Source organism: Poecilia reticulata, chromosome 20 (assembly GCF_904066995.2).
Source record: "Poecilia reticulata chromosome 20, P_reticulata-male-v2, whole genome shotgun sequence".
In the NCBI taxonomy this organism is placed as follows: domain Eukaryota; kingdom Metazoa; phylum Chordata; class Actinopteri; order Cyprinodontiformes; family Poeciliidae; genus Poecilia; species Poecilia reticulata.
The window spans coordinates 2,203,859-2,219,301 of NC_088849.1; the positions used below are offsets into that span (position 1 = coordinate 2,203,859).

At 40.0% G+C, this 15,443-nt stretch overlaps 1 protein-coding gene across 2 annotated transcripts in view; it reads left to right on the forward strand.

The window, feature by feature from the left end:
- The window catches only part of reck (reversion-inducing-cysteine-rich protein with kazal motifs), a 100,121-nt gene that overhangs the window by 45,668 nt on the left and 39,010 nt on the right, over positions 1–15,443 (forward strand). For both annotated transcript variants that reach the window (XM_008438545.3, XM_008438544.3), the window contains exons 11-16: positions 5,010–5,222; positions 6,929–7,065; positions 7,462–7,605; positions 7,684–7,872; positions 9,390–9,500; positions 9,655–9,826. In XM_008438545.3, the coding sequence (XP_008436767.1) occupies positions 5,010–5,222; positions 6,929–7,065; positions 7,462–7,605; positions 7,684–7,872; positions 9,390–9,500; positions 9,655–9,826 (966 nt within the window). The remainder of the gene's footprint in view (positions 1–5,009; positions 5,223–6,928; positions 7,066–7,461; positions 7,606–7,683; positions 7,873–9,389; positions 9,501–9,654; positions 9,827–15,443) is intronic.

Consider the following 15,443-nt stretch of genomic DNA (forward strand, 5'->3'; position numbering starts at 1 on the left):
AGCTGCCGCAGAGCATGTTGGGCTGCTGGATGCAGCTCTGCATGATTATGGTCTAAAAACGCGTTTTCAGTGCAGTTAAAATCTCCACCTATAAAAACAAAGTCCTCAGACCCACAATCACCCAACCGTTCCCCAATTAAAAAAAAAAAAACACTTCTCTGCATTAGTAATGGGAGCATAAATATTAATAAAAACTATACTAAAACGATCAAACTTTGTCTTAACTAAAAGACACCTCCCCTGAATGACATGTTCTACTTCTTTTGAGTTTGGGGTGAACGCTCTGGAAAAGAGGAAGCCCATCCCTGCACTCTGGGAGGTGCCGTGACTTAAAATGACTTCCCCTCTCCACTCCCTGCCCCAGTCTGTCTCTAATAGTTTATCGCTGTGCGTTTCTTGCAGATAAATTACATCGATTTTCTTTTGGTTCAGCATTTGATAAATCAAAGCTTGTTTTCCAGCCTCCCTCGCCCCGTTAAGATTCAAAGATGCTATTTTAAAAGAATCCATATTGGGTAAGAAGCTAAAAACAAAATACCAAGACTATAAAAAAATAATAAAATGCTACTGTACATCTTTTAAATCAAAGTTGTTTTCTAACTTTAGTCAATATTTTCTTTAATCTATAGACGTCTCTGTCTACAAAACCTGATACCTCTTTGTTCCTGATGTGATACCTTGCTGAGAAATAAAATAATTTTAAATCAGGAAAATAACTAGATTTTCATTCTTCTGAATCCTTTAGTTTCTTTTTAAAAAGTTCTAAAAGACTCTACAGGGTATCTAGGTGCTTTGCAACCTAGATACCCAGTGTGACAGATATTTCACTGCTGTCAGAGAACCAGCTCTCATTGTCGCTGCTGTCCGACACCTCCTACCTCTCTGCAGCCAGCTTGCAGGCCTGTTTACTGGCCTGTACAGCAGTCACCACATTCCTCCTTTTAATTCCCCTCTTTAACGGGGCTGAAGCCTCCAGTTCCATTGCCTCCTCTGCTTCACCTGTCTCTCCTGCCACTCCAGCTCCAAAAAACAACTCCACACTGGGCCACCATTCAAAAGCAGTTGAATGGTGGCCCAGAAGGTTCAACAAAATACAAAAACCACAACAGCAATAACAGAAATTATGCTAAAATGTAAGTAGTGCAAGCAGGTAAATCATAGATTAAGTTTTAGTACAAATTCCATTTTTACATACATTTTCTTTTAGCATAATTCCGTTTTAGCATAACTACTGTTGTGGTTAACTACTGTCCCTCCACCTGCACCTCTCCTTTCCCTCCCTGATCTCCACACACTATATGCTCCTCATCGCCCCTCACCTCCACCTGCTGCTCTCCCTGCACACTATCCTTCTCGACCACTTCACTTTCACCCTCACCACCACCATTCACCCCATCCCCACCACTATTCACCCCATCACCACACAACACTGTGCTTTCCCACACCTATATTCATTTTCACACTTTTCTCACTTTCCACTACCGATACCTCAACAGTACCTTCCGCCTGCTCCTCTGCAGCGGGCTCCCCCGCCACCACCACGGGTTCCTCCACCGCAGCCGCCGAGGGATACTCCGCTGCGGCAGTGGGGTCCTCCACTGCTCCAGCCTCACCAGGTGGGCTCCCCACCTGTTCAGCAGCAGCGGGCTGCTGCTTTGCACTCGGCGGGGCCAGCCCGGCCCTGTCAGGACACATTTTAATAATGTGCCCCTCCTGACCGCAACCAAAACACTTCATGTTAGAGGACGTGGCAAACAAGATGTAATCAAAATCAGCGGTGATATTTGCAAAAACAGGCCTTTGACAGAAACGCCTACCTCAACTAGCTGTTGAGCTTGCTCCACTTTCTCCAAGAACAAGACGAGAGCTCCACTCATGCGAGCTGCCGACTTGATGGACCCATGTCCAATCACCTCGCCCACCGCCAAACAAACTTCCTCCACGACACATGGAGAACCGGCGCCCACCTTGACGCCGTTCCTCCGTGTCAGCGTGGAGAAAACCCCACCACCAGACACCATGGCGTCGTCAGACGCCAGCCAGCCAGGCACGCCTGACGGCCACACCCGAACCCAAACAAAAACCCCTTAAAACGTGACAAAATTAACACAAAATCACATCTAAACAATTAACATAAACACCAAGTGAAAAAACAGTAAGAAAAAAGTCAAAGATATAGAAATACAATCGCTCTCTCTTTCGCTCTTCTTCCGCTCTCCACTCACCCTCCTCTCACACGAAGAAGAAGAAGGTCAACGTAGCGAACATTCCAGATTACAGAAGTTTTTGGTGAATTAAAAGAAAAAAAACGTTTTTGGTGAATAAAGTGGAGTAGACTTGCTACTTGTCAGATGACGGAAAACGTTGAAGTATCGTTTCTGCTTCAGCTCGGAGTCGCGGTTTAAGCAGAGAGGTAATGAAATACAACAGACACTGACAGGCCTCTGCGTCTGCCTTTCTCTGAAGAACTACTGAGCGGGAGGAGACAGCCAGGTGAGAAAAAACTGTTATCTATCGATTCACTATTTTTATTATACAGACATTAGGCTGTTGTTGTTGTACTATTAGCTAGCTGATAGCTAACCACTTTGCTAGCAAAGCTAGATAACTAAAAAGCTTCTCCCCTGTATCTTTAATGATATCAGTCATTCTTTAGTATTGCTTATGCAATAAGGGCACATCGCCCGTCCAAAACTGATCATCTCCATAATGGATATATGTCCGATCTTCTAAGTTCCTTTGCTGCATAATGTACATTTCATTTATTCTGGCGTGAGGTAAATGTATCTTGAAGGAGAATAACACTTAAATAAAAGTCCAACAAGGATATTCATTTAGAATTAAAAATAACTCTCCCTGAATTACCATGATAGATATAATGAATGTAATAAAAGTGACATTAATGAAGGGGAGAAAAACTCAACCCAGACTTTAAGTTTAGGGTCTGGTTCGTAGAGTATGAAGTTAAACAAGTTTGTTTTGCAAAAAAAGTTAACTTCATGAGTCAAAAATGTGTGATTTAAATTTTTTTTAAAGTTTTTTTTAAGCAAAACTCAGTAGGCTTTTCTCATGGTGGCAAGCATTAACAACTCAATTTTTTCTATCTTTTTTTTCGTTTTTCTGCAGTTCCACGTTAAAGTTTGATGCAGCTCTGCTTTCCTGAATGGACCATCTTCATCTCCACTGCAGCAAACAGGCAGCTCTTTTTTATAGATTACAGTACACTAAAAGGTTGCATTGTGCCCTTGTTTATATTTTTAATAGTGTAATTCTGTAAAGACAAATATGTCTAGTCCAGCTCTGATTTACATATCTTGCTAAATTACGGGTTTGAATATTGCAATACTTTCCTATAACAAAGTAGACCTGCAGAAAGAAATGACTAATAAAATATCTTACATAGGCATAGTGTTATGCTCTATATGGAGATGCTTGTTAGCTTTGATTGTATATATCACATTTTTGAAATTTATCTTTGTTTATTAAACTCTGAAAGCTGAGTGGCTTTGTTAATATTCTGTCCTAGAATGCGGTTAGATGTGCCCTTTTTTTGTTGTTGAGCACCTGCCCCTTTAGTGGTCTCTGCACGGCCCTGATGAGGAGTGGTGTGTGGTTGGGTTGTGACCTCCTGAAGTCAACAATGATCTCTTTTGTCTTGTCGACCTTCAGGAGCAGGTTGTTTATTCTGCACCAGTCCACAAGATGTTGTACCTCTTTTCTGTTGTTCACTGTTGTGTCGTCTGCATATTTCATGATGTGGTTGGTGTTAAACCTGGGATGACAGTCGTGGGTCATCAGGGTAAACAGCAGGGGCGTCAGGACACAGCTCTGTGGGGAGCCAGTATTTAAAGAAATGACATTGGAGGTGTTATTTTCCACACAGACAAGACTGAGTTCTGTCCGTGGAAAAGCCTAGCAGCCAGTTGCACAATGGGGTATTGAAGCCCAGGGGGACCAGTTTGCATACCAAGTCGTGGGGGATGATCATATTGAATGCTGAGCTGAAATCCAAAAACAGCATCCATATGTGGGTGTTTCTTTTCACCAGGTGTACCAGGCTCGGATGAAGAGCAGTGGAGATGACATCCTTAGTAGAGCGGTTAGATTTGTATGCAAACTGGAAAGGGTCAAATTATGGAGGCAGTATAGAGATTATATGACCCTTAACCACTCTCTCAAAGCACTTCATGATGATAGATCTTAATGCAACGGGTCGAAAGTCATTAAGACATGTGATAGTTGGTTTCTTGGGCAATGGAATAATAATAGCTGACTTAAAACATGAGGGGACAATGGCCTGATACAGTGATGTATTGAAGATGTCCGTGAGCACATGGGCTAGCTGGTCTGCACACTCTTTGATCAATAATGAGACTGAGAGGAAAGGAGACAGAAAAAGAGCAAGGCAGGCGTACATACTGACTCAGGGATCAGAGAGTACTAACATTGTTCACCAGGCGACTCACTCATTATCTGTGAACAAATCACAGTACACTGCAGAAGTGGATGAATCTTTATTTTATTATTCTGAGTCACAAAATGTTGAAGTTCCATCCATTTGGCACGCTTCCACTGACCTAACCTGAACTGCGAAATGAATAAGTCACTCAATGAAGTGATTCACTTCAGTTCATTCACTGATGTGAACAAATTATACATGAACGACACAACACTAGACCTAGTAGTCGTATCGTGTGCATCAGGAAGAAGTCGAATTCAAGCGGTGTGTCTAGGCCTTTAGGGACTTCAAGGTGTTCATGTGGCCGGAAAATAAGCTAGAATCATTACATCCGACACTTGGGACAAGATGTTTGTTTTTCCAAATATAGAGATGCGCTTTATGGTCACACATTAACTTGATCCCAGTTGTCCAAATGACATTTATCCAGAAGTTTCATGTTTTAGATGCAGTTTTGCAGTTGTGCCATATTTTTTTCTTAAAACTGTTAAAATAAATTTAACAGACATATCCACTTACTCTAATAAGGCGTGTGTGTGTGTATCTATAGGCCCACGGAGCTGTTCCGTAGCTGTAACATGCAGTCAGACCAAGGTGCCATGAACGACATCAAGCTGTGGTCCAACGGAACGATCAAGATGCCCTTCATGAACATCCCAGTCCTGGACATCAGGAAGTGTCTGCCAGACATGTGGAAGGCGGTGGCCTGCTCTCTGCAGATCAAACCCTGCCACAGCAAATCCAGGGGGAGCGTCATATGCAAGTAGGTCTACTGATCACTTTGTAGTGTAGTATTGTTATCAAAATCCAGGAGAAAATCTCAAATGTCATTTATCTTGGAGCAGTTGTTACAAAGTTGTTACAATACTTTGTAAAAACTAGTTAAAACTGGTAACTATTTAGCAGGGGTAAAGCATGAAAAACGACCCAGAATCTTAATTAACTTGAAGAGGAAATATTGTTCCTAAAGCAGAGGAGCAAAAGAGCAACTGGAACAAACTTTTAACTTATCTTCCCTCAAGACATAGGACATATGTCCTATGTCCTATGAAGACATAGGACAGAATCATGGAAGGAATCCATGATTCTTTCATGGTAAGTTTAAGACCTGGCTGCGTAACAAAATGGCTGCAGGACTAGAAGGACACAGAGAGGCAGAAATGCTATGGTAGAAATACCACAGCTGACAGGTATTAACTTCCACTGTGCTGCAGTCTCACAGGGCTTCTGCCCTCTGCACCAAACAAAAATACCTCAGTATTTTTCTCCATTTGTGCTTACTTGATTTAAAAGTCTTTCTAGTGCACAGTACAACAGTTTTGCTTTGAAAATGATGTGCTTTCATTGACAGGAGAGTGTTTTGCAAACTTAAAACATTATTTTAAGATGGAATCCTTTATTAATACAGCTCAATTAAGTCTACTTGTATAGTATTGTTTTTCAACGGGTCATCTCAGATAGGTTTAACCACACCTACATTCTTAGCTATGAAACAGTACATTAAGTTTAGGTCAAAATTCAAATTAGTTCTAAAGCTTTTCTGACTAAGGCTTCGTTTACACAGAGCTGGTTTTCAGTGAAACGGAGCATTTACATTCATGTGTCCGGTAGAGGTGCACAATAAATCAGATTGGTGATCAGTTGATACTTAAACGTGAAGCCTATCCTATCTTCCTCAACAGAGGTCTAAATATCAACCACTGACGTCTGTTGCTCTGACAAACTGGCCCACCACGTCATGTCTGCACTGTTACCAACTCAGCCTTTCTTGCTATATTTAGTGACATTTCAGATAAAAAAGTCAGAATCAGCCAGATTTGTAATTGGCAGATCAAACTTTTTGAAGATGGTGATTGGCAATTGGCCAGAAAACTGCAACCGGTGCACCCCTAGTCTTCAGCAATTAGAAACTCTGACACATTGTAATAAAGATGCTTTTTTTAGTAAAGTTTTTTTTTTTGCATCAGTCATGCATCTTTTGCTACAACCATCTAGAGCTGTCTAAACACTTGCTCATAAAAAGCCCCACCTATTTATCCAAAGCTTCCACCTCACAGAGCACCCTTACCCCCTCAGCTCCTCCAGACTAGTGGCAGCAGCAATTAGAAAACAACTGGTGGAACTGTGAGTCTGCTGAGCTCATCATACAAATTACAACTCTCCTAAGAACAGTTGTGAATAGCATCATGGAGGAGCATTGTTATAATGATGTGTTGAAGGAAGAGTGTTAAAAAGGGTACAGGGTTCTTAAAGAGACAGAAGCCATTTCCAACTCATCAAGAGGCAAAATTTCTTTTAAGTCATGTTTGATATATTTAGCATCTTTATAACAACTCAAGGTGACATAGTTGATTGATTGTATAAAATGGCACTATGTGCTTGGAAAATACATAATACTCCCACTTAAACAATTAGCATGTCAGATTTCAGTCATCTTGTATTTTCTTTTGACTTTCCTTCTGCTCTCAGGTCAGACTGTGTGGATATTCTGACCAAGTGTGGGGATAATAAACGCTTTCATGAAGGACAAACCCCAGAGAGGCTCTGTGAGGTGCTGTCTCCCATCGATGACCCTGAACGCTGCATCCCCCTCCACAGATATCTCAGTAAGTTGCTGTTTATGATATTTTATCTTCCAGTGTTTGGAAGGAGCTATTCTTTGCTTTAGTTTTATTAAAGGAGCCTCCTTTAGTCATGAACATTCTGTCAAGCTTTTACCACTTTGCCAATCTATAGATAGATAGATAGATAGATAGATAGATAGATAGATAGATAGATAGATAGATAGATAGATAGATAGATAGATAGATAGATAGATAGATAGATAGATAGATAGATAGATAGATAGATAGATAGATAGATAGATAGATAGATAGATAGATAGATAGATAGATAGATAGATAGATCGATCTGGAATTTGTCATTTGTCAATATTTTGTTTCATTTTATATGCTGGATGAAATCTGTCATCACAAATTGACTCAGGTCTTCCATCCCTACAGCACCAAGTTCACTGAGCAACACCATAGTGGAGGAGATCATCCATCCATGCAACCCTAATCCATGTCAAAGCAACCACTTATGCCAGGTCAACAGAAAGGGCTGTCTTGATGAAATCAACTGTCAACCATATCTCTGTGTGCCAGGTAGGGGGCGCTGCCGCCGCAGTGTTAGCTATCTGTTAGGCGTTATACCTTGGTGTCTGAGATCTCGGTGTGTTTCAGGTTGTAAAATGGGAGAGGCTTCTGAATTTCTGGTGCAGCAGGACGCTCTCACCCAAGTTCCAACTCGTGATGGAGCTCCCAGTTGCCACGAGATGTGCAGCTGTGGCACCAGTGGGCGTCTGGAGAACTGCGTGGAGATTCCCTGTGTGGAAACAGACAAGGGCTGCGTTGTAGAGGGGCAACGAAAGAGTAAGTCTTATGTCTTTTAAAATACATAAGAGGTATAAGAATTATGGTTATAAGTTCTATTCAGTCAGCAGTGAATAGAACACCGTGAATAAAGACTAGACTCTGGGTATCCAGCTCCAGTCCTCCAGGGCTGATGTCCATCCAGGTGTAGATATGTCTGCTCCAACACAGCTAATTCAAAAGGCCCAACTTCCTCCTCAGCAGGTCAAGGTTCTGCAGAGGATCTGCTAACAACAACATGCAGGACACAGACTAGAGGAATGGCTTTGTTTATGAGTACATAACCGGAGTTATGTACTCATAACAATTAGCATTTAGCATTTTCTTTTTGCTAAATGCTAGAATAATGGGAGATGGATGGACAAACCTCTGGTAGCAAGACAAAGCAGGAGAGACCTCCTCCTACCTGACCACCCCCAGCCCCTAAGGCACCAGACAGCCGCCTTAGCTAGAACTCAAGAGGACCAGAGGATGGTCCACCAACCTGAGCCAGAAGCAGCAGTCGGTGACACACCCCCACTGCAATGCTGGCAGCTGCAGAACCCCCATTCCATACCCAGTATAGGACAGCACCACATATACCAGCAAATATTATTTTATTAAAATGTTTTGTTTTCTGTTTTATCAAAAGGTTGTTTTCCTTATTCTTTTCATTTTCACTCAGTTTAGTTAGATGTTCCTACATTATAGTTTCTTTACAGAAGTATTTTAACTGGAAGTTGAACAATTTTATGACTTAATCTTGCATTTTGGAGAGACGTTGTTGGCCACCACATATGGTGTACATGTTTCCATCAAAGCTTTTTTATTTAGATAGGCTTTTAATTCTCCAATGCATGATGGAAATTTTGGCTTCATCTACCTCTTTGTTTTATCTATCTTGCTTTTAGCCAGCTGATATGTCTTTTTTGTGAAGCACTTCGGTGGCCATTATAGATGATATGTGCAGATGTGCAGGGCTACAGCAATAAATTATTGATTGATTGAATAATTATGCCACCTTGTAAATTCCCACTCTTAACTATTTTTCGACAACATCATACATCACAAGGCGAGTATTCATAAACAATAATTGACTGAAAGCTGTTTGACTACACCCTGATAGTCAGATGGTGCCACAACTTGGTTATTGTGATTATAATGACTACCTTTGTTAATAATTGAATTTGCCACTTAATAGTTATCCAAAGCTATTACTGAACAACACCAAGGTTAGAACTTCAAGATTGATACTGATTAGTACCAGTATATGGATTCTACTAGCGCAGTATTGAATTAAGTTTCATCATGCAGCCATACCTGCTGAAAAACATTTATTCTGTGTAACTCTGTAGTACGACTTTAAGCCCCTTGTCATTTGGTAACATTACTGTAATGACTCTGTCTCCAGTACAGTACACTGCTTTTATATGCAAAGTCAGAAGACCAAAAGCTTTAAACTACTTTTTTGTGAAATAATGACGCTTTCAATAAGTAGGTCCTTTGTCTTTTGTTGCTTTGCTGTACTCCACCATCAGACCATGGGACGACCTTTAGAACTGACTGCAACACGTGTTCCTGCTTCGCTGGAGAAACAATCTGCTCTACCAGAAAATGTCCCACAGAAAGTGTCCATTGGACTTCTACTGGTTGGTGTCTTTAATGATTTCACTTGGGTTGGGGAATATTTGACAAGGCCATCAAAAAGATAAACTGTCAGATGGCCATATTTCATTGGCTCACGTGTTTATGTGTCCTGATCTGTGAGTTTTAACTCTCTCTCTCTCCCTCTGTGTCTCTCAGATCTACCCTGTAACTGCCCATATCGTTTCATCCCAGTGTGTGCCTCCAATGGGCGGACCTATCCCAGTGGATGTGTGGCTCGTTGTATGGGATTCAAAGACCACCAATATGTCTTTGGCCCCTGCCATTCCATTAAACCTTGCTCTGACATAACCTGCCAAAGAAACCAGAGGTGGGTTCAGTAAACGACCAAAACAGATGCTTAAACTCCTTAACACTCAGGAAAGCACTTCTCTTTTCAAACCTTTTCTGTCTTTCCGCCCTCCCTGGACAGACATCTTGGGTATTATTTCAAGTGGTTTGATTTTGTCTAAGCTAGCTGTTCTCAACGTGGGCGGTACCGCCCCCCCAGGGGGCGTTCAGAGGACGGCAGGGGGCGCTAGCGGAAATTTTTACGAAAGGGGGGCACTGGGATTCCTTTGGGGGGCATTTGGTCGAAGGTAAACTTTACACCTTAAATGCACCAGTTTAGACTTTGAGCAACTTGCTAAAACTGTATTTCGTAACATTAAAACATGCATGGCTGCAAATGTATGGATGGTAGCTCTTCTTCTATTCAGTGTTTGTAGCTTTTTGGCGCAGCTCCATTCTCCTGCTACTAGTAGCTTCACCGCATCAGTTAAGCGTTACACTGGCTGATGACATTGCTGTGATTCACTTGTCTGGTGTCTGATTTTCAAATATTTTATATTTTGTTGAGGATGTCATGTCAAAGCAGTAACTTACATTAAAAAGTGTTTTATTTCCGTTTGAAGGCTGCACGCTTCCATGGAAGGACAACAGAAAATCGCTCTTATAAACATGTAATTACTAAAAACACTTTGTATCCCTCTGAAAAATGAACCCATTTAAATAAAGAAATCCCTCCATGGGTGATACCACGATAGAACCCATTTAAATAAAGAAATCCCTCCATTGGTGATACCACGATAGAGGGCGTTCATTTCATAGCGATAACACTGGCGCTGTAAGTGGTCCGGTATGAAACGGGTGTGTTAGAACAACAATACCACAGCACTTTTAAATTTCAATAATAAGAATATAGAAATTGTTTCCGTTGTTTTAAGTTTTAAAAGGTTTATGTCAGCCTGCCTTTTCCCCATCAATACGTTTCCTGAACGCTACGCACCATAGGGGGTTAAAAAAAAAAAACGACGCACACATTGCGCAAAACTCTGAAATAGGAGAAGCGGGACATAAAACGTAGCGACAAACTAGATGTGTATTATGCCATAAAAACACAGAATCCGACGCAAAACAGTGAAAAATTAACACATGATGTGAAACACATGACGATTAGGCGGCGCAGCAGGTGATGAGTGAAGATTACCGATGGTGCGTCAATAAACGATAAAATAAATCTAGCAAGAAACTAAAGTGGACATAGCAATAAACCAAGAGAGGATAATACTAATCAAAGGAAACTAAATGGAAATGAATTAAGAATAAAATGAGAATAAACTAAGAAATTAAACTAAATACAGAGGAATAAACTGGTATTCCTATATTGCTTGGTATATTTCAAGCAATATTTAATACAGAGGACTGTATGGCGAGAATAAACACATTATTTCCAGATAAAGGTAAAATAATATTGTTGAAGTGCCATGGGTTTGTTGAGAACATATCTAGTACTTGCTTTAAAACTTTTAAACCATGTCATTGTATTTTGCTCATTTAAAAAAAAATCATAGGAATGGTTTTACCGTTGAATGAACTCCAAAGTCTTGGCTACCTCATGTTGATATTGGAGGTTGAAGATGTAGAAGATGGACAACACTGTCCTGTCTGGTATGTCGGCTGGACCCTCTCAAAGACAATATGGCCTTCAATGCTGACCATGCAGAAAACTGCTTGCCACAGGGACTGTAATAACCCAAGTCTTTAATTGGAAGAACATAAAAACAAATCCTCTCATTGATACAGTATGCATTTAAATGATCATCATAATAAAGAGTGTCCACTCTGCCAGGTAAAGTAAAAGCAAGGATCTTAAACTCCTCAATTGTTGTGCAAGTCACATCAATGTTGAAAACTGTAGGCTGGATTAATTTACAGAAGTTGTAAAGGAAGTCATGGTACTTTGCACTGAAGGTGAAGTGTGCTTTCAAAGTTCATCAAAAGCTACCTTGGATGATCTTGTGATCACTGATGGTGAAGTGTCTTTGGTGCTGCTCGTTTTCACCAACATGGAGGAAGGAGGAAGGGCTGTCCTGGTTTCACAGCAATGAGGAAGGCTTCAACACTGGCTTGCATCTTTGACATAATGATAAGAAGACAAATAATAAAAATTATTAAATATATTTAGCAGCACAGCTACATTCAGATAGCAAAAAAAGCCAATGAGAAAGTGCTTCTACAAAGAAGTAGGATCATTAGAATAACCACATACCTGCACATATATGAAAACATGGTCCACAGTTTGACATGAGCTGTTTTTGATTCTTCTTGTGGCCTTTGGATGTAGGACAAAGCACATGAACCAACAGAAGAATGCCTGGTTTTCCCAGCCTGGAGGAACAACGGGATAAATAGCAGACACATTAGGATAATAAATAAACATTTCAAAGAGAAGTGAACAAAACTAACCAGACCCACCAAAATACTTAGTCCACCTGGTTTACCATGTAGAGCATTTTCACCACCTACAACATAAAACATAAAAATGTCAGAAATAATTACCATGAACACAACTCAGACATTAGATATAATAGAAATTAGTCAGCTTATAGAAACATTCTGGACAGCATTTCTTCTGCCAACCTGTCAGAAGAAATGTGTTGAAGTCATCATAACACGCTTCAGTCACCAACATGACATACTAATGAAGAAAAAAAGTCAGCCAATATGTCATTATTTATTATTATTATTATTTATAAAGACAAAAACATTTTGGCTTAGGCTTTGATCGCATAGATCAAACCACCGGTCCAGCACAGTCACTCTCCCCATTATGCCGTCTATAGCTGAAAACTTCAAGAAAACAACTCCGCAGCTAAATACTGTTAACTCGAACGGCCTTTCTGACAGTTTTAATGTTCGTTTAACCACCAGACACCCCGTGCTACACCTGCTTGGCTAGCTTTAGCTGCTAACAAAAATAATAAACCAAGGGTGCTCACATCCAGTCCTCGAGAGGTCCTGAAACTTTTCTATGTATCTTTACTCCAACAGACCAGGATCAGTTCTGAACAGACCTGCTAACCAGCCTTTCATTTGATTCAGGCGTGTTAATTGGCACAGGAAAGCATCTGAAAGTTGCAGGATGGCAGTTCTCAAGGACTGGACTTGAGCACCTCTGTACTGAACAGTCGTACCGCAATATCCAAACAAATAAACTTACGTTAAGCATAAGTTGATACTCTTGCGCAAACAGAAAGTTAATGCATTCATAAAAAATAATCAAAATCAAAAACATGACGATCTTAACATGAAACGTACCTTTTTTAATAGATTTTTATTGAGATGCAGAATACATAACAGTATAAATGCAGCATACATGACTGAACAAGTGTTTAATTAACATTGTATTTTTAACGTACAACATCAACACTGGTAATCTAACACTTTTGATTATGCTCTGTAGATTTTGATTCATTCCCTAAAAGATTTATTATGGAAAGTATTTTTTTCTTTCAGTTTAATATTGTCTTTAAATGCTGGTTCTCTAAGATCCAAATACAAGTAAAATGTCTTGCCTAGGAAAAAACTATTGTACAATTATTTTGCGGTACTGCCGCAAAAAAGAGAGACATCTTCTCTCTTCAAGAGAAAATGTCTTCTCTTGATGAAGACATCTCTTCTTCAAGAGAAGAAGAGATGTCTTCTTCTCTTGATTGTGACAAGAGAAGAAGACATCAAATTGACAATATCCTACCGTATTTTGGAATAATAGTATGTTACTGCTGGAATTCCGCCGTAAATTTACAGCCATTTCTAAGAGTGTACAGATATGAATCACGGGACTATCGGAGACGACAAATAGACCTCTCATACGCTTCAAACGGTTTTTGGATCGGCCTTACGGATCCCGAACGGGAAGGGGTTGTTCGGACTGCTTTTTTCTTTAAAACTGACTGGGTGTCTCATAAAGTTAGATAAAGTCTCTCACACACACAGCAGTTGGCTGAGGATTAATCGCTATGGCAACAGAATACATAGAAAGCACAGCTGCTGGTTTGGACTACAAAGTCTGTAGTTCTAAACATGGTGGAACACTTTAATACAGAGGGCAGAGCAGAAGGTCAGAACTACAACATGGTGGAACACTCAGTTATTATAGAGGAGGGCTGAGCTGGCATTTAGAGCTACTTGCTGTTTTGGTCATTATATAACTGGATTAACCAAACCACTGCTACACATTGGATTAGTGTGGCCGTTTAAAATGAAGTTTACTGAAATTTTCAAAATAAAAGCCTTGACATTTTTCACATGAGGTAATTGCTCTTTTGGGCTATATGTTACTGGTTTAAACAAACCACAGTTACACATTGAACTAGTATGGTCATTAAAATAAAGCTTACCAAAACTTTCAAAATAACAGCCTGCCTATTCCTCTTACATCAGTGCACCACCGTAGGCGGTGCAATAATATTTAGCTTTTTTTTATGGGTTTTTTGTCAGGATTGTGACATTAACACAAACATTAGCATTTCACCGCCCTTGACTACATGCTTCAAACGGTTTTCGGATCGCTCTTACAGATCCTGAACAGGAAGGAGCTGTTCGGACTGCTTTGTTCAGAAAAACTAACTGCTTCAAACAGTTAGAATTCTGTTTCTCCCTTTGTGTCTCACTCACACAATAGTATAGCTGCTCTTTAGAACTACAATGACTGAAGGTCAGAACTACAACATGGCGGAACTCTCAAATAGCACACATTAGGGATGAGCTGGCATTTAGATCTACTTGCTGTCTGGGGCATTATATAGGTGGATTAACCAAACCACAGTTACACATTGGATTAGTGTGGCTATTTAAAATGAAGCTTACTGACATTTTCAAAATAAAAGCCTTGACATTTTTCACATCAGGTAATTGCTCTTTTGGGCTTTATGTGACTGGTTTAAACAAACTACTGTAACACATTGAATTGGTGAGGTAGTTAAAATGAAGCTTACTGAAAGTTTCAAAATAAAAGTCTGCATATGGTGCAATATAATTGCACCATATTATATTGCACCATAATATGGTGCAATATTATTATTGCACCATAGGCGGTGCAATAATATTAGCCTTTTTTTATGTTTATAATAATATTAGCCTTTTTTATGTTTTTTTCTCAGGATAGTGAACTGCCTTGTGCAGCTTATGCATCATTAACATTAGCACAAAGGTTAGCATTTCACTGCCCTTGACTAGTGCACAAGGCAATGCATTAGCACTAGCCTTTTACCTAAAGTTAGCTATTAACTAATTTTATCATTAATTAGACATGTTTAGAATACTGAATGGAGCAAGTAAAATTAAAACAACATGGTCGTGTTGCTCCACATGCTACTGCCAGCATGTAGGCTAACATTAGCATATTGGCTCATTTTAGCTTATGCATTAATTTTAACATAGTGAATGGTACAAGTACAGCTTAGTCAACATGCTTCTACCTCTCCACAGGTTATTGACTACATTGCAGCTTTCTTTAGCATTAATGCAAATTTTTAGCATCATAACGCCTGGTGAAAGCCGACGGGCACACTTTGGCATGCCCCGTAAAATTTCTGCAGGAATTTTCTAGTTTTGTTTTTTGCCACTATCTAGCCTTCTGTTGATTTCGGTTGCTTGGTTACGAA